Consider the following 18,092-nt stretch of genomic DNA (forward strand, 5'->3'; position numbering starts at 1 on the left):
AAGACTGGTCATTCAACTGAGACTGCTCTTCTCTGTGTCACGGAGGCTCTCCGCACTGCTAAAGCTAACTCTCTCTCCTCTGCTCTTGTCCTTCTAGACCTGTCTGCTGCCTTTGATACTGTGAACCATCAGATCCTCCTCTCCACCCTCTCCGAGCTGGGCATCTCCAGCGCGGCTCACTCTTGGATTGCGTCCTACCTGACCGGTCGCTCCTACCAAGTGGCGTGGCGAGAATCTGTCTCCGCACCACGTGCTCTCACCACTGGTGTCCCCCAGGGCTCAGTTCTAGGCCCTCTCCTATTCTCGCTATACACCAAGTCACTTGGCTCTGTCATATCCTCACATGGCCTCTCCTATCATTGCTACGCAGACGACACACAACTAATCTTCTCCTTTCCCCCTTCTGATAACCAGGTGGCGAATCGCATCTCTGCATGTCTGGCAGACATATCAGTGTGGATGACGGATCACCACCTCAAGCTGAACCTCGGCAAGACGGAGCTGCTCTTCCTCCCGGGGAAGGACTGCCCGTTCCATGATCTCGCCATCACGGTTGACAACTCCGTTGTGTCCTCCTCCCAGAGTGCGAAGAGCCTTGGCGTGACCCTGGACAACACCCTGTCGTTCTCCGCTAACATCAAGACGGTGACCCGATCCTGTAGGTTCATGCTCTACAACATTTGGAGAATACGACCCTGCCTTACACAGGAAGCGGCACAGGTCCTAATCCAGGCACTTGTCATCTCCTGTCTGGATTACTGCAACTCGCTGTTGGCTGGGCTCCCTGCCTGTGCCATTAAACCCCTACAACTCATCCAGAATGCCGCAGCCAGTCTGGTGTTCAACCTTCCCAAGTTCTCTCACGTCACCCCGCTCCTCCGCACACTCCACTGGCTTCCAGTTGAAGCTCGCATCTGTTACAAGACCATGGTGCTTGCCTATGGAGCTGTGAGGGGATCGGCACCTCCGTACCTTCGGGCTCTGATCAGTCCCTACACCCAAACGAGGGCATTGCGTTCATCCACCTCTGGCCTGCTGGCCCCCCTACCTCTGCGGAAGCACAGTTCCCGCTCAGCCCAGTCAAAACTGTTCGCTGCTCTGGCACCCCAATGGTGGAACAAGCTCCCTCACGACGCCAGGACAGCGGAGTCGCTCACCACCTTCCGGAGACACTTGAAACCCCACCTCTAAGGAATACCTGGGATAGGATAAAGTAATCCTTCTACCCCCCCTTACCCGACCCCCCCAAAAAATACATACTGTAAAGTGGTTGTCCCACTGGCTATCATAAGGTGAATGCACCAATTTGTAAGTCGCTCTGGATAAGAGCGTCTGCTAAATGACGTAAATGTACTACTACTACTACTACCACCCTACAGCCCTTCTCAGACCAATCAATAGGCATACTATAGCTTGGAGCACAGCACACCTGATTCAACTAATGAAGGGCTTGATGATTAGTTGATTATGTGAATATGGTGTGCTAGTGCTGGATTAGAACAAATATGTGCAACGGATGTGAGTCTCCAAGAACCGGTTGGTAAACAGAGCTGTATCCTGCCAACTCACCGTACTGGGGTAGGGGAAGTCAAACTTCACATAGGCATCCAGGTCATTGGTAGCTACACCTGAGGAGAGAGGTCAGAGAGAGGTCAGAGAGGAGCTGACTCAATACCTGGGTGCTGTTCCAGAGAGCTGGATCAATGAGTTCACCACCACCATCACGGGGGAATACAGGAGGAATACAGGAGGAAACACAGGGGAAACACAGGAGGAAAACAGGGGAAACACAGGAGGAAAACAGGGGAAATACAGGAGCAATACAGGGGGAAACAAAGGGAAAACAAAGGGGAAATACAGGAGGAATACAGGGGGAAACACAGGAGGAAAACAGGGGAAATACAGGAGGAAAACAGGGGAAATACAGGGGAGCACATGGGGAAATACAAGGGGACACAGGAGGATTACAGGGGGGAACACGGGGGATACAGGGGGGAACACGGGGGGATAACAGGGGAACACGGGGGGGATAACAGGGGAACACAGGGGGGATACAGGGGAACACAGGGGGGATACAGGGGAACACGGGGGGGATACAGGGGAACACGGGGGGGATACAGGGGAACACGGGGGGGATACAGGGGAACACGGGGGGATACAGGGGAACACGGGGGGGATACAGGGGAACACGGGGGGATACAGGGGAACACGGGGGGATACAGGGGAACACAGGGGGGATAACAGGGGGGAACACGGGGGGATACAGGGGAACACGGGGGATACAGGGGAACACGGGGGATACAGGGGAACACGGGGGATACAGGGGAACACGGGGGGATAACAGGGGAACACAGGGGGGATACAGGGGAACACGGGGGGATACAGGGGAACACGGGGGATACAGGGGAACACGGGGGGATACAGGGGAACACGGGGGGATACAGGGGAACACGGGGGGATACAGGGGAACACGGGGGGATACGGGGGGATAACAGGGGAACACGGGGGGATAACAGGGGAACACGGGGGGATAACAGGGGAACACGGGGGGATAACAGGGGAACACAGGGGGGAATAACAGGGGAACACAGGGGGGAATAACAGGGGAACACAGGGGGGGGATACAGGGGAACACAGGGGGGGATACAGGGGAACACAGGGGGGGATACAGGGGAACACGGGGGGATACAGGGGAACACGGGGGGATACAGGGGAACAGGGGGGGGATAACAGGGGAACAGGGGGGATAACAGGGGAACACAGGGGGATAACAGGGGAACACAGGGGGGATAACAGGGGAACACAGGGGGGATAACAGGGGAACACAGGGGAACACAGGGGGGGATACAGGGGAACACAGGGGGGGATACAGGGGAACACGGGGGGATACAGGGGAACACGGGGGGATACAGGGGAACACGGGGGGGATACAGGGGAACACAGGGGGGATACAGGGGAACACAGGGGGGGATACAGGAAAATACAGGGGGATAAAGGGGAACACAGGGGGGATACAGGGGGGATACAGGGGGTCAATGTTACCTGAAGGAGCAGGCAGGTTCATCCCTCTCACTACCACCACCACCATCTCTGTACTACTGAGCTCTGGGAAGATCCTAGAGAGGGGGAGAGGGGGAGGGAGAGGGAGAGGGAGAGGGAGAGGGAGAGGGAGAGCGAGAGGGAGAGGGAGAGAGAGACAGAGAGAGAGAGAGAGAGAGAGAGAGAGGGAGGGAGGGAGAGGGAGAGGGGAGAGGGAGAGGGGAGAGAGAGGGGGGAGGGAGAGGGAGAGGGAGAGAGAGAGGGAGAGGGAGAGGGAGAGGGAGAGAGAGGGGGAGGGAGAGAGAGAGAGAGAGAGAGAGAGAGAGAGGGGGAAGGAGAGAGAGAGAGAGAGAGAGAGAGAGAGAGAGAGAGAGAGAGAGAGATGAAGAACGAGAGAGCGTGCGAGAGATATCGATAGACAGAGAAAGAGAGACAACAACCTGACGGTGTGGTATGTCCTCTCCTCAAAGTGATGTTTAGGAGGGTCCAGTCCCTTAGACTGGGACAGCTTCAACATCTCCAGACTCGTCTTACAGCTCTCTGCCATCTTCTCAAACCTGCAACACACACACACACACACACACACACACACACACACACCGGGATGAACATCAGTACCACAACGCCAAACATAATGTGTGTGTTGGTCCACGTTGCATGTTAAAAGTGTGTGTTAGTTGGCGTTGTATAATGCATGTTAGTATTCCATGCAGACAGACAGGCTAGATGTGTACGGTATGCTGTGATGACGCTCTCTTACTTGGTGGTCTCAGTGATGTTACCCAGATGAGTGAACTGCTTGGAGTAAGTCATGCACTTCTAGAGGAGAGAGAAAAATAAATGCTTCATGACTAAATGTCAGTACAGTGGCAGGTCAAAAGGCAGAAGAGGACAAGTGGTAAAGCAGAGTTTCCTCTGGGCTCCTATCTGTGAACATATCCACACTTCTCTTTTTTGGCTAGCCTTTTGAGTTTGGAGGTGTGTAAAAGCCTCTCCTTTCATGATCTAACAAGCAGTTGATAATTAGTACCTCGTACTGTTCCTTCAGTATCTTGGCCAGTTGAGTGTAGACCTCCCCCGCCTTCTCCGAGATCTGGACGTCACTGTGATGAACCAGGATGAAGTCCTCATCCTCGTCACCAGGGGGCGACGGCACCTAGAGAACAGCACAGACAGACAGGGCGTTACACAACAGAGGTAGTGGATTGTAGTTCCTTCCTACTAAAGGTAGGGAGATGTCTGGAATGACACTGTCCCATCCAAACATTGTTGGGCGGGGGGGGGGAGGGGGAGAAGCCACTATAAAAGGACACATTGGTTAAACTGTGATCTGCTGCATAATGTCATCCTTATTTAAAATTGTTACAAAGCCACAAACAACCTCATTAAAAAGCTCATAAGGACCAGACCCTAAGACGTTCGCCTAAAATGACATCCCAAATCTAACCGCTTGTAGCTCAGGACCTGAAGCAAGGATATGCATATTCTTGATACCATTTGAAAGGAAACACTTTTGCAGTTTGTGGAAATGTGAAATTAAATGTAGGAGAATATAACACATTAGATCTGGTAAAAGATAATACAAACAAAAGAACATGCCTTTTCAAAATAAAAAAATAAAAAATGAATGTTCCATCATCTTTGAAATGCAAGAGAAAGGCCACAATATAATATTGCAGTTTAGGCACAATTTAGATTTTGGCCACTAGATGGCATCAGTGTGTGCAAAGTTTCAGATTGATCCAGAGAATAGTGGACTATTTTGTATCAAGTCTGCCCAAATGTGCCGAATTGGTCAATTGATATATTTTCAAGTACATAACTATAGAGAATGTACAAAAATTATGTGGTAATAAAAAATGTAAGTTTACACACTCTCAGGAATGTCATACATGATGGATCATTAGCTTATACACTAACTTTCACACATCTAGATGGCCGGGCGGGGTGGGTGTGGAGCCAGAGACAGCAAGGGTTCAAACTGTAGAACCCAGTTCCTACATTTGAATATAAAAATGGATTTTATCAAACAAAACTACACTACATTTTATCTCTGGGACCCTTAGGATGACAAATCAGAGCAAGATTACTGAATGTAAGTACATTATTTACCTTCAGAGGTGAATGTATCAAACCAGTTGCCGTGATAAGTTTTTTGTTGTTCTGCACTCTCCTCAAACAATAGCATGGTATATTTTCACTATAACAGCTACTGTAAATTGGCCAGTGCAGTTAGATTAACAAGAATTTAAGCTTTCTGCCCATATAAGACATGTCTATGTCCTGGAATGTTTGCTGTTACTGACAACGGTCATGCTAATAACATTAGCGCATGTTAGCTCAACCGTCCCGTATACAGGACACCGATCCCGTAGAGGTTAAATCATTGCTTAAAACAAAACAGTGTTAGGCCTAGTTATGTTCTCTCTCATCTAGGCTGCAAGATTATTTAAAAAAATTGGTAGGGCCATGTTTCTCTTGTCCATAGCCTACCTTTTAAAACTACGCAGAACAACAATATAAAACGCAACGTGTAACGTGTTGGTCCCATGTTTCATGAGCTGAAATAAAAGATCACAGAAATGTTCCATACGCACAAAATGCTTATTTCCCTCAAATGTTGTGCAGAAATTTGTTTCCATCCCTGTTAGTGAGCATTTCTCCTTTGCCAAGATAATCCATCCACCTGACAGCTGTGGCTTATCAATAAAATGATTAAACGGTATGATCATTACACAGGTGCACCTTGTGCTGGGGACAATAAAAGCCTACTCTAAAAATGTGCAGTTATGCCACAGATGTCTCAAGTTTTGAGGGAGCGTGTAATTGGCATGCTGACTGCAGGAATGTCAACCAGAGCTGTTGCCAGATATTTAATGTTAATTTCTCTACCATAAGCCGCCTCAAACGTTGTTTTAGAGAATTTGGCAGTATATTCAACCGGCCTCACAACCGCAGACGACGTGTAACCACGCCAGCCCAGGACCTCCATATCCGGCTTCTTCACCTGCGGGATCGTCTGAGAGGGGAGAGGGGGAGGTGCGGAGGAGTATTTCTGTCTGTAATAAAGCCCTTTTGTGGGGAAAAACAAATTATTATTGGCTGGACCTGGCTCCCCAGTGGGTGGGCCTATGCCCTCCCAGGCCCACCCATGGCTGCTCCCCTACCCAGTCATGTGAAATCCATAGATCAGGGCCTAATGTATTTATTTAAATTGACTGATTTCCTTACATGAACTGTAACTCAGTCAAATCTTTGAAATGGTTTATATTTTTGTTCAGTATAATATTATAGCCGTATCAAGTGTATGCTATTGTTATTTCATCTTCATCAGATGGGTAAGCGACATTCCAAACAATAAGCCAGACAACAGAGTGTCCGCTGAAAAAGGCCCGTGATCCTCCCACATGTTAAAACAATAAGCCAGACAACAGAGTGTCCGCTGTAAAAGGCCCGTGATCATCCCACATGTTAAAACAATAAGCCAGACAACAGAGTGTCCGCTGAAAAAGGCCCGTGATCCTCCCACATGTTAAAACAATAAGCCAGACAACAGAGTGTCCGCTGTAAAAAGGCCCATGATCATCCCACATGTTAAAACAATAAGCCAGAAAACAGAGTGTCCGCTGTAAAAAGGCCCATGATCATCCCACACGTTAAAACAATAAGCCAGACAACAGAGTGTCCGCTGTAAAAGGCCCGTGATCCTCCCACATGTTAAAACAATAAGCCAGAAAACAGAGTGTCCGCTGTAAAAAGGCCCATGATCCTCCCACATGTTAAAACAATAAGCCAGACAACAGAGTGTCCGCTGTAAAAAGGCCCACGATCCTCCCACATGTTAAAACAATAAGCCAGACAACAGAGTGTCCGCTGTAAAAAGGCCCGTGATCCTCCCACATGTTAAAACAATAAGCCAGACAACAGAGTGTCCGCTGTAAAAAGGCCCACGATCCTCCCACATGTTAAAACAATAAGCCAGACAACAGAGTGTCCGCTGTAAAAAGGCCCGTGATCATCCCACATGTTAAAACAATAAGCCAGACAACAGTGTCCGCTGTAAAAAGGCCCATGATCATCCCACATGTTAAAACAATAAGCCAGACAACAGAGTGTCCGCTGTAAAAAGGCCCATGATCATCCCACATGTTAAAACAATAAGCCAGACAACAGAGTGTCCGCTGTAAAAAGGCCCATGATCATCCCACATGTTAAAACAATAAGCCAGACAACAGAGTGTCCGCTGTAAAAAGGCCCGTGATCCTCCCACATGTTAAAACAATAAGCCAGACAACAGAGTGTCCGCTGTAAAAAGGCCCATGATCATCCCACATGTTAAAACAATAAGCCAGACAACAGAGTGTCCGCTGTAAAAGGCCCATGATCCTCCCACATGTTAAAACAATAAGCCAGACAACAGAGTGTCCGCTGTAAAAGGCCCATGATCATCCCACATGTTAAAACAATAAGCCAGACAACAGTGTCCGCTGGAAAAGGCCCATGATCATCCCACACGTTAAAACAATAAGCCAGACAACAGAGTGTCCGCTGTAAAAAGGCCCATGATCCTCCCACATGTTAAAACAATAAGCCAGACAACAGAGTGTCCGCTGTAAAAAGGCCCATGATCCTCCCACATGTTAAAACAATAAGCCAGACAACAGAGTGTCCGCTGTAAAAAGGCCCATGATCATCCCACATTGGAGAGGAGAGAGAACACACGTTAGGCCCCATCCGACTTTTAGCTCTGCTTTGGTGATCTCCACTCGGTCTACAATCTACCTTGTTCTCTCGCATTACGTTCAATAGTCGACCAATCATATGTATTGAACATTTAGGCTACGGCCAATAGGGAATAGGCCATTTGGCCCGTCGCCCTGCTGTGTGCTGACTGCATGGCGCTGCCAGACTGATGTTCTCGCCATCAACGGTGACTTGTCAAATCATAGTCAATAGACGATGCAATCGTTATAAAATCGCCCAAACCTACTTCCTACACTACAGGCAAAGACAGTAAGAAGATATGCAAAAACTGCTTCTCCAATAGAAATCCTCGATCACACTTCTAGGCGAAGTTATGGCGACGTTGGCTTGCTAAGCTCATGCAAAGAAACACATAAAAATCGGGTCTAACGGTCACGTAGCGCCGAACTGCGCATGTGCAGGCCGTCAAATGAAAAGGCACTGCTTCAATATAAAGTTGTTTTTGACAAAAAAAAATGTAAAACGTGTCAGTTTGTAACTTTCACGAGGTTGGAGTAATGACAGGTTCAGTCTAGGTTGTGCCTTTTAGAATTCGAGAAAATTCACCTTGCTGATGTCGACGTGTTTGCCCGCCTTGACGGCCTCTATGAGTGGATCCAGTCCCTTGGCGGTACGGAGCAGGGTTCTGGCTGTGTCCATGTCATTCTTCTGTTTGGCCTGCAGCGCTGCCTTCATGTACAGCTGCCTGCGCCCCTCCACAAAGTCCAACTGCTGCAACGCTACAGGGAGGAGAGGAACAACATCTTATTCAAATGACATCCTATTTCCTATATAGAACACTACTTTCAACCACAGTAGGACACAATAATAAATATGCCATTTAGCAGACGCTTTTATCCAAAGCGACTTACAGTCATGCGTGCATACATTTTTGTGTATGGGTGGTCCCGGGGATCGAACCCACTACCCTGGCGTTACAAGCGCCGTGCTCTGGGGTAGAGGGTATAATGTGTGATTTGCTCAGACTTTCATGACTGTTTATGACAGTTGTCCTGTTCGAGTAGTAACAGGAACTGGGTTGTCATCTCTGTCTTCTCTTGACTGGCTGTTCTCTCTGAGTTAACAGGACTCTTGGCTGTTCTCTCTGAGTTAACAGGACTCTTGGCTGTTCTCTCGGAGTTAACAGGACTCTTGGCTGTTCTCTCTGAGTTAACAGGACTCTTGGCTGTTCTCTCTGAGTTAACAGGACTCTTGGCTGTTCTCTCGGAGTTAACAGGACTCTTGGCTGTTCTCTCGGAGTTAACAGGACTCTTGGCTGTTCTCTCGGAGTTAACAGGACTCTTGGCTGTTCTCTCGGAGTTAACAGGACTCTTGGCTGTTCTCTCGGAGTTAACAGGACTCTTGGCTGTTCTCTCGGAGTTAACAGGACTCTTGGCTGTTCTCTCGGAGTTAACAGGACTCTTGGCTGTTCTCTCGGAGTTAATCAGTCCGCATGCTAGTCTGGTTGTTTTTCCCAATAGTATTTGTCACGTTTCGTAAAACAGCAAGTGTAGACTAACAGTGAAATGCTTTTCCAATAACACAGAGAGGAAAAATGAGAAATAGAAAAACACTAATACATTTTTACATTTTAGTCATTTAGCAGACGCTCTTATCCAGAGTGACTTACAGTTAGTGAGTGCATACATTTTCATACTGGCCCCCTGTGGGAAACGAACCCACAACCCTGGCGTTGCAAGCGCATTGCTCTACCAACTGAGCTACACGGGGCCTAAAAATAAATACACACTGAGTAACATGGGAACCAGCTGGGGCGGCCACCAAATGTAGTGAGCCGGTGACTGTCAAGCAAATAACTGGTCGGTCTCAACAGTAATTTACCGTTAATTAACATAAACACATTTAGCATCTCCTGGCTTCCACATGAGCTCTGTGTTACGATGATTTGTGATACAACATTCATTAAAAATGTGTATGCGAGGGAGACGGGACAAGGACACACCATGTGTTATTGGTGTCACGAGTGAGTAACAGAAGGTGAGAGTGTGGCCAAGATAGATTGGGGGCCACTGGTGCTAATCTTAGGATGGGTTGCGTGATGGAATAGCCTGGCTAGGGTGTCACAGGATCCCAAGGAGGTGGATGATCTGGTGGTGGATGAGTGACAATCAATAAATGGTTAGTAGCAACTGGGTGGGATAAAAGTAGATTGGAAGGTGCGTTTATATAAGCAGAGAGATGTTGTGTGGAAGTCATTCAGATGGCAGGAGGCCCCCCCGTCATTGAATCTAATATTGTGACCATTAAATGATGACTGAAACCAATCTCCATCTGAGTAACGTACTCTCTTGCATTCTGAACTTCTCAATACCAGAAACTCATCATATAAAACACAAACACTGCTTTGTTGTTTAGGCTGTACACACTCCATCAGTCTCTCATTCAATTTGACAAGCACTTGATAATGCCTTGAATTTCACGCCGGTATCGCCATTGTGAGGCCGTAATGTTCCCTAAAAAAAAAAATCCATGCCTTTATGGCCAGTGGCAGTTGTGCCCTTCTCCCTGAGTATTGCGCGCTCCGAATCACCTCTCACTCACATTTTAGTAATTTAGCAGACGCTCTTATCCAGAGCGACTTACAGTTAAGTGAGTGCATACATTTTTCATACTGGCCCCCCCCCGTGGCTCTCCATCACGTGATCTGGTCTTTCTCACAGGCTACCAGTGAAGACAGACACATCGGGGACGCAGCTGCGCCCGTCCTTATTCAATTCCGAGGTGCATATTGAAGATATTGGAAGAACTGTCCACATTTACTTTTCGTCAGCCGACAAGATGAGTCGGCCTAACGAACAGCAAAAACACTAGCCCATGTCAATCTACTATCCCCCATAGTACAAAAGTTGACCTGTTCTATTCTGTGAGAGAAATAAATATTCCAAACATAGTCTGGGACAGTTGTGGGATGCCATAGATCCCAAATTAATGCAACCACTAGCATCAAAAAAACGTTTTGATCGCAATGTGGCTGACGCAACAGATCAGAACGTTTAGTTTAAAATGTTGATAAACTATTAGGTGATTTCTTCACATTATAAGCTCAGCAATGCACACGGCAGTAGGCTATAAGCGGGAATGTTCCATTAGCGGGAAAACACCATTATCAAAAAAAAGTGACCGCAAATGCAATTATGCATGTAATGCTTTTATTATAAAAGGTGCATTTTTATGGTGAAAATTATCTTCCCCAAACTTTAAACTCACGCAGTGCTTATGTATGCCAGTTAGGCTCTAAACCCCTTGTAAAGCGGATTAATGTGCTTCATTTGAAACTTATAGGCCGATGAGCTAGGCTACATGAGGTGTGCGACTATGATTAGAAAAAGTCGCAAAAAATAAGGCTTTGTTTCTTAAGCTGGGCATCATTCACAAGTGATAATATATAATTCACAAGTGATAGGCTAATACTGACACCCATCAGACTATTCTTGATTTAATTTTGTCTTTACATAAACTAAATAATATATGTGTGAAATTTGTATTGATTTAGAATGGACCATTATCATGCACCTGTATCAAAACAGGGGCAGCGGGAAAAAATATGTCATCTATGCACTTAAATAGCGAATGGAGGACGCTTTTCCCGTGGTTCATTTTCATGCCAGCCAGGTAGGCTATACTCCTGTTGTAAATATAAGCAATGTGCTTAATATTAGGAAAGTTGAGAAATAAATATAGTAGGCCTAGCCTATAGAAAGCTGATGGGATCCTCTTTTTAATAGAGGCCATCACTCTGTTTTCTCACTCCATTGCATAGCCTATAGAAGTGTTGCGCAACATGAGCTCATGGTCTCTCATTAAGTGTTTGAGTAGATTTTCGATTACATTTGCATTGATGTCAGAGTGCTTAGAGGGACAATAGAGTGGTGAGTACCAGGCAGTTAGCAAGTTTGGTAGGCTACTAATGACCATCAGCAGCATCAGAGCTTGGAGAAGCCTAGTTACCGTGACTAAACGGTTACGTGGAATTTGACTGCCTTCATGACTCGTGACCGCCGGTGGGGCGGTAATACGGTCACCGCAACAGCTCTAATACCAGCTATATACACATGGGGTAGTTTGGTACATGGAGCCAGGGAAGATCCAGAGTGGTGTGGGTTGGGGTAGGCTGGTACATGGAGCCAGGGAAGGTCCAGAGTGGTGTGGGTTGGGGTAGGCTGGTACATGGAGCCAGGGAAGGTCCAGAGTGGTGTGGGTTGGGGTAGGCTGGTACATGGAGCCAGGGAAGGTCCAGAGTGGTGTGGGTTGGGGTAGGCTGGTACATGGAGCCAGGGAAGGTCCAGAGTGGTGTGGGTTGGGGTAGGCTGGTACATGGAGCCAGGGAAGGTCCAGAGTGGTGTGGGTTGGGGTAGGCTGGTACATGGAGCCAGGGAAGGTCCAGAGTGGTGTGGGTTGGGGGTAGGCTGGTACATGGAGCCAGGGAAGATCCAGAGTGGTGTGGGTTGGGGTAGGCTGGTACATGGAGCCAGGGAAGGTCCAGAGTGGTGTGGGTTGGGGTAGGCTGGTACATGGAGCCAGGGAAGGTCCAGAGTGGTGTGGGTTGGGGTAGGCTGGTACATGGAGCCAGGGAAGGTCCAGAGTGGTGTGGGTTGGGGTAGGCTGGTACATGGAGCCAGGGAAGGTCCAGAGTGGTGTGGGTTGGGGTAGGCTGGTACATGGAGCCAGGGAAGGTCCAGAGTGGTGTGGGTTGGGGTAGGCTGGTACATGGAGCCAGGGAAGATCCAGAGTGGTGTGGGTTGGGGTAGGCTGGTACATGGAGCCAGGGAAGGTCCAGAGTGGTGTGGGTTGGGGTAGGCTGGTACATGGAGCCAGGGAAGGTCCAGAGTGGTGTGGGTTGGGGTAGGCTGGTACATGGAGCCAGGGAAGGTCCAGAGTGGTGTGGGTTGGGGTAGGCTGGTACATGGAGCCAGGGAAGGTCCAGAGTGGTGTGGGTTGGGGTAGGCTGGTACATGGAGCCAGGGAAGGTCCAGAGTGGTGTGGGTTGGGGTAGGCTGGTACATGGAGCCAGGGAAGGTCCAGAGTGGTGTGGGTTGGGGTAGGCTGGTACATGGAGCCAGGGAAGATCCAGAGTGGTGTGGGTTGGGGTAGGCTGGTACATGGAGCCAGGGAAGGTCCAGAGTGGTGTGGGTTGGGGTATTCTGGTACATGGAGCCAGGGAAGGTCCAGAGTGGTGTGGGTTGGGGGTAGGCTGGTACATGGAGCCAGGGAAGGTCCAGAGTGGTGTGGGTTGGGGTAGGCTGGTACATGGAGCCAGGGAAGGTCCAGAGTGGTGTGGGTTGGGGTAGGCTGGTACATGGAGCCAGGGAAGGTCCAGAGTGGTGTGGGTTGGGGTAGGCTGGTACATGGAGCCAGGGAAGATCCAGAGTGGTGTGGGTTGGGGTAGGCTGGTACATGGAGCCAGGGAAGGTCCAGAGTGGTGTGGGTTGGGGTAGGCTGGTACATGGAGCCAGGGAAGGTCCAGAGTGGTGTGGGTTGGGGTAGGCTGGTACATGGAGCCAGGGAAGGTCCAGAGTGGTGTGGGTTGGGGTAGGCTGGTACATGGAGCCAGGGAAGGTCCAGAGTGGTGTGGGTTGGGGTAGGCTGGTACATGGAGCCAGGGAAGGTCCAGAGTGGTGTGGGTTGGGGTAGGCTGGTACATGGAGCCAGGGAAGATCCAGAGTGGTGTGGGTTGGGGTAGGCTGGTACATGGAGCCAGGGAAGGTCCAGAGTGGTGTGGGTTGGGGTATTCTGGTACATGGAGCCAGGGAAGGTCCAGAGTGGTGTGGGTTGGGGTAGGCTGGTACATGGAGCCAGGGAAGGTCCAGAGTGGTGTGGGTTGGGGTAGGCTGGTACATGGAGCCAGGGAAGGTCCAGAGTGGTGTGGGTTGGGGTAGGCTGGTACATGGAGCCAGGGAAGGTCCAGAGTGGTGTGGGTTGGGGTAGGCTGGTACATGGAGCCAGGGAAGATCCAGAGTGATGTGGGTTGGGGTAGGCTGGTACATGGAGCCAGGGAAGGTCCAGAGTGGTGTGGGTTGGGGTAGGCTGGTACATGGAGCCAGGGAAGGTCCAGAGTGGTGTGGGTTGGGGTAGGCTGGTACATGGAGCCAGGGAAGGTCCAGAGTGGTGTGGGTTGGGGTAGGCTGGTACATGGAGCCAGGGAAGGTCCAGAGTGGTGTGGGTTGGGGTAGCCTGGTACATGGAGCCAGGGAAGGTCCAGAGTGGTGTGGGTTGGGGTAGGCTGGTACATGGAGCCAGGGAAGGTCCAGAGTGGTGTGGGTTGGGGTAGGCTGGTACATGGAGCCAGGGAAGGTCCAGAGTGGTGTGGGTTGGGGTAGGCTGGTACATGGAGCCAGGGAAGGTCCAGAGTGGTGTGGGTTGGGGTAGACTGGTACATGGAGCCAGGGAAGGTCCAGAGTGGTGTGGGTTGGGGTAGGCTGGTACATGGAGCCAGGGAAGGTCCAGAGTGGTGTGGGTTGGGGTAGGCTGGTACATGGAGCCAGGGAAGGTCCAGAGTGGTGTGGGTTGGGGTAGGCTGGTACATGGAGCCAGGGAAGGTCCAGAGTGGTGTGGGTTGGGGTATTCTGGTACATGGAGCCAGGGAAGGTCCAGAGTGGTGTGGGTTGGGGTAGGCTGGTACATGGAGCCAGGGAAGGTCCAGAGTGGTGTGGGTTGGGGTAGGCTGGTACATGGAGCCAGGGAAGATCCAGAGTGGTGTGGGTTGGGGGTAGGCTGGTACATGGAGCCAGGGAAGGTCCAGAGTGGTGTGGGTTGGGGTATTCTGGTACATGGAGCCAGGGAAGGTCCAGAGTGGTGTGGGTTGGGGTAGGCTGGTACATGGAGCCAGGGAAGGTCCAGAGTGGTGTGGGTTGGGGTAGGCTGGTACATGGAGCCAGGGAAGGTCCAGAGTGGTGTGGGTTGGGGTAGGCTGGTACATGGAGCCAGGGAAGGTCCAGAGTGGTGTGGGTTGGGGTAGGCTGGTACATGGAGCCAGGGAAGATCCAGAGTGGTGTGGGTTGGGGTAGGCTGGTACATGGAGCCAGGGAAGGTCCAGAGTGGTGTGGGTTGGGGTAGGCTGGTACATGGAGCCAGGGAAGGTCCAGAGTGGTGTGGGTTGGGGTAGGCTGGTACATGGAGCCAGGGAAGGTCCAGAGTGGTGTGGGTTGGGGTAGGCTGGTACATGGAGCCAGGGAAGGTCCAGAGTGGTGTGGGTTGGGGTAGGCTGGTACATGGAGCCAGGGAAGGTCCAGAGTGGTGTGGGTTGGGGTAGGCTGGTACATGGAGCCAGGGAAGATCCAGAGTGGTGTGGGTTGGGGTAGGCTGGTACATGGAGCCAGGGAAGGTCCAGAGTGGTGTGGGTTGGGGTATTCTGGTACATGGAGCCAGGGAAGGTCCAGAGTGGTGTGGGTTGGGGTAGGCTGGTACATGGAGCCAGGGAAGGTCCAGAGTGGTGTGGGTTGGGGTAGGCTGGTACATGGAGCCAGGGAAGGTCCAGAGTGGTGTGGGTTGGGGTAGGCTGGTACATGGAGCCAGGGAAGGTCCAGAGTGGTGTGGGTTGGGGTAGGCTGGTACATGGAGCCAGGGAAGATCCAGAGTGATGTGGGTTGGGGTAGGCTGGTACATGGAGCCAGGGAAGGTCCAGAGTGGTGTGGGTTGGGGTAGGCTGGTACATGGAGCCAGGGAAGGTCCAGAGTGGTGTGGGTTGGGGTAGGCTGGTACATGGAGCCAGGGAAGGTCCAGAGTGGTGTGGGTTGGGGTAGGCTGGTACATGGAGCCAGGGAAGGTCCAGAGTGGTGTGGGTTGGGGTAGCCTGGTACATGGAGCCAGGGAAGGTCCAGAGTGGTGTGGGTTGGGGTAGGCTGGTACATGGAGCCAGGGAAGGTCCAGAGTGGTGTGGGTTGGGGTAGGCTGGTACATGGAGCCAGGGAAGGTCCAGAGTGGTGTGGGTTGGGGTAGGCTGGTACATGGAGCCAGGGAAGGTCCAGAGTGGTGTGGGTTGGGGTAGACTGGTACATGGAGCCAGGGAAGGTCCAGAGTGGTGTGGGTTGGGGTAGGCTGGTACATGGAGCCAGGGAAGGTCCAGAGTGTGTGTGGGTTGGGGTAGGCTGGTACATGGAGCCAGGGAAGGTCCAGAGTGGTGTGGGTTGGGGTAGGCTGGTACATGGAGCCAGGGAAGGTCCAGAGTGGTGTGGGTTGGGGTAGGCTGGTACATGGAGCCAGGGAAGGTCCAGAGTGGTGTGGGTTGGGGTAGGCTGGTACATGGAGCCAGGGAAGGTCCAGAGTGGTGTGGGTTGGGGTAGGCTGGTACATGGAGCCAGGGAAGATCCAGAGTGGTGTGGGTTGGGGTAGTTTGGTACATGGAGCCAGGGAAGGTCCAGAGTGGTGTGGGTTGGGGTAGGCTGGTACATGGCGCCAGGGAAGATCCAGAACCAGTAACCAGTACAGAGTGGATGTGCAGGGGCACAAGGTAGATATGTACATATAGGTAGGGATAAAGTGACTAGGCAACAGGATAGATAATAAACAGTCACAGCAGCGTACGTGATGAGTCAAAAGAGTTGGTGCAAAAAGGGTCAATGCAGATAGTCCGGGTAACTATTGGTTAACTATGTAACTAACAATTACGGGGCCAGAGATAGGGGGTAGGGACTGACCTGTAGAGGACAGGCCCTCTCTCTGGTGGGTCCTGTCTGCGGAGGGAGAGGCGCTCCTCTTGGGCCTCTGGGTCGTCGGAGGAACAGCCAACGTGGGCTTCTTTGGCTTCTCAGGGACAGGAGGCTTGCTCTGTCAACAGGAGCAGTCAATCAACACACTAACCCCGAGTCTCAAACGACACCCTTTTCCCCTATACTGAGCCACATAGGGTAGCCACACAGAGGCCTGGGTAACTAGTAGTGCACTAGAGGGGAATAGGGTGTCATTTCTAGTGCACTATATTGAAGGAATAGTCTACCTCCTCATTCTCTCCTGTCGCTGTGGTTTCCTCAGATGCCAGTTTATTGGCTGCCTCCAGCACGGCAGCGAATCCCTGCTCAGGTCCAGCCCCTTCTTGGCCAGGGATTGGATGAAACCCTGTTGGATGCAGATGATAAGTCATTGTGATTGGATCACACACACAACTACAATAGTCTGCTATTACATACACTAGTCTATCTCCTGTTTCTGTAGTGAGACAGCTTGATGTACCAGTACACCCCCTGGACAGGACACTAGTCTATCTCCTGTTTCTGTAGTGAGACAGCTTGATGTACAGTACACCCCCTGGACAGGACACTAGTCTATCTCCTGTTTCTGTAGTGAGACAGCTTGATGTACAGTACACCCCCTGGACAGGACACTAGTCTATCTCCTGTTTCTGTAGTGAGACAGCTTGATGTACAGGACACCCCCTGGACAGGACACTAGTCTATCTCCTGTTTCTGTAGTGAGACAGCTTGATGTACAGGACACCCCCTGGACAGGACACTAGTCTATCTCCTGTTTCTGTGGTGAGACAGCTTGATGTACCAGTACACCCCCTGGACAGGACACTAGTCTATCTCCTGTTTCTGTAGTGAGACAGCTTGATGTACAGTACACCCCCTGGACAGGACACTAGTCTATCTCCTGTTATTGTAGTGAGACAGCTTGATGTACAGTACACCCCCTGGACAGGACACTAGTCTATCTCCTGTTTCTGTAGTGAGACAGCTTGATGTACAGGACACCCCCTGGACAGGACACTAGGCTACTTCTACAACAGTACTATACTGAATACATGCGACCATATTAAATAGTTGACTCACCTGGAGGGACAGGCAGCTCGTCATAGTTGACAGCACGTCCTGCTTTGTGGGCGCGGATGGCACTCTGGTATTGCTGTGGGAACAGGTCAAGGGTCATATCATAGTCATCTAATAACCAGAGGTCAAAGGTGATAGGGTTTTAGGCCTGGATTGCAAGCCAATGAGTCCCACTGTGACGTTTTGGACATTTGTAATAAGCTCACAGTTGCCGTCACAAACTCCAAACAGTTGTCACTGACTAGTTGGATATTCATTTCCCACTGAGCAGACCATTTGTGTTCTTACAGCATTCATACACATGCATTTTGATCAGGCTTTTTTGGGGGGACATTTGTCAATACAACTGTTGTCGCCCTGGTTATCCTGAAAAGAAAATGGTAAAACACTTCATTATGAGGAGGGCTGGACATGCAGATAAATGAAAAGTCTCGGCACTGATAGGGCGCTTTGTGACAAACATATTTGTAAAGAAGCACAATACAGATAGAATGTTATTGATTGTTGTACATGGTTACGGTTAGGGCT

At 50.5% G+C, this 18,092-nt stretch overlaps 1 protein-coding gene across 1 annotated transcript in view; it reads right to left on the reverse strand.

Annotated features, from left to right (window-relative positions):
- Nucleotides 1-18,092, reverse strand: part of cc2d1b (coiled-coil and C2 domain containing 1B) — a 44,308-nt gene that overhangs the window by 9,120 nt on the left and 17,096 nt on the right. Inside the window, exons 12-20 of the mRNA XM_045224627.1 lie at nucleotides 17,568-17,640; nucleotides 16,736-16,854; nucleotides 16,437-16,566; nucleotides 8,350-8,522; nucleotides 4,070-4,195; nucleotides 3,800-3,858; nucleotides 3,480-3,596; nucleotides 3,043-3,116; nucleotides 1,570-1,628 (exon numbers count right to left, since the gene is read on the reverse strand). Coding sequence (XP_045080562.1) covers nucleotides 1,570-1,628; nucleotides 3,043-3,116; nucleotides 3,480-3,596; nucleotides 3,800-3,858; nucleotides 4,070-4,195; nucleotides 8,350-8,522; nucleotides 16,437-16,566; nucleotides 16,736-16,854; nucleotides 17,568-17,640 — 930 coding nt within the window. The remainder of the gene's footprint in view (nucleotides 1-1,569; nucleotides 1,629-3,042; nucleotides 3,117-3,479; nucleotides 3,597-3,799; nucleotides 3,859-4,069; nucleotides 4,196-8,349; nucleotides 8,523-16,436; nucleotides 16,567-16,735; nucleotides 16,855-17,567; nucleotides 17,641-18,092) is intronic.

The sequence above is a fragment of the Coregonus clupeaformis genome, chromosome 14 (assembly GCF_020615455.1).
Source record: "Coregonus clupeaformis isolate EN_2021a chromosome 14, ASM2061545v1, whole genome shotgun sequence".
NCBI classification, from domain to species: Eukaryota; Metazoa; Chordata; class Actinopteri; order Salmoniformes; family Salmonidae; genus Coregonus; species Coregonus clupeaformis.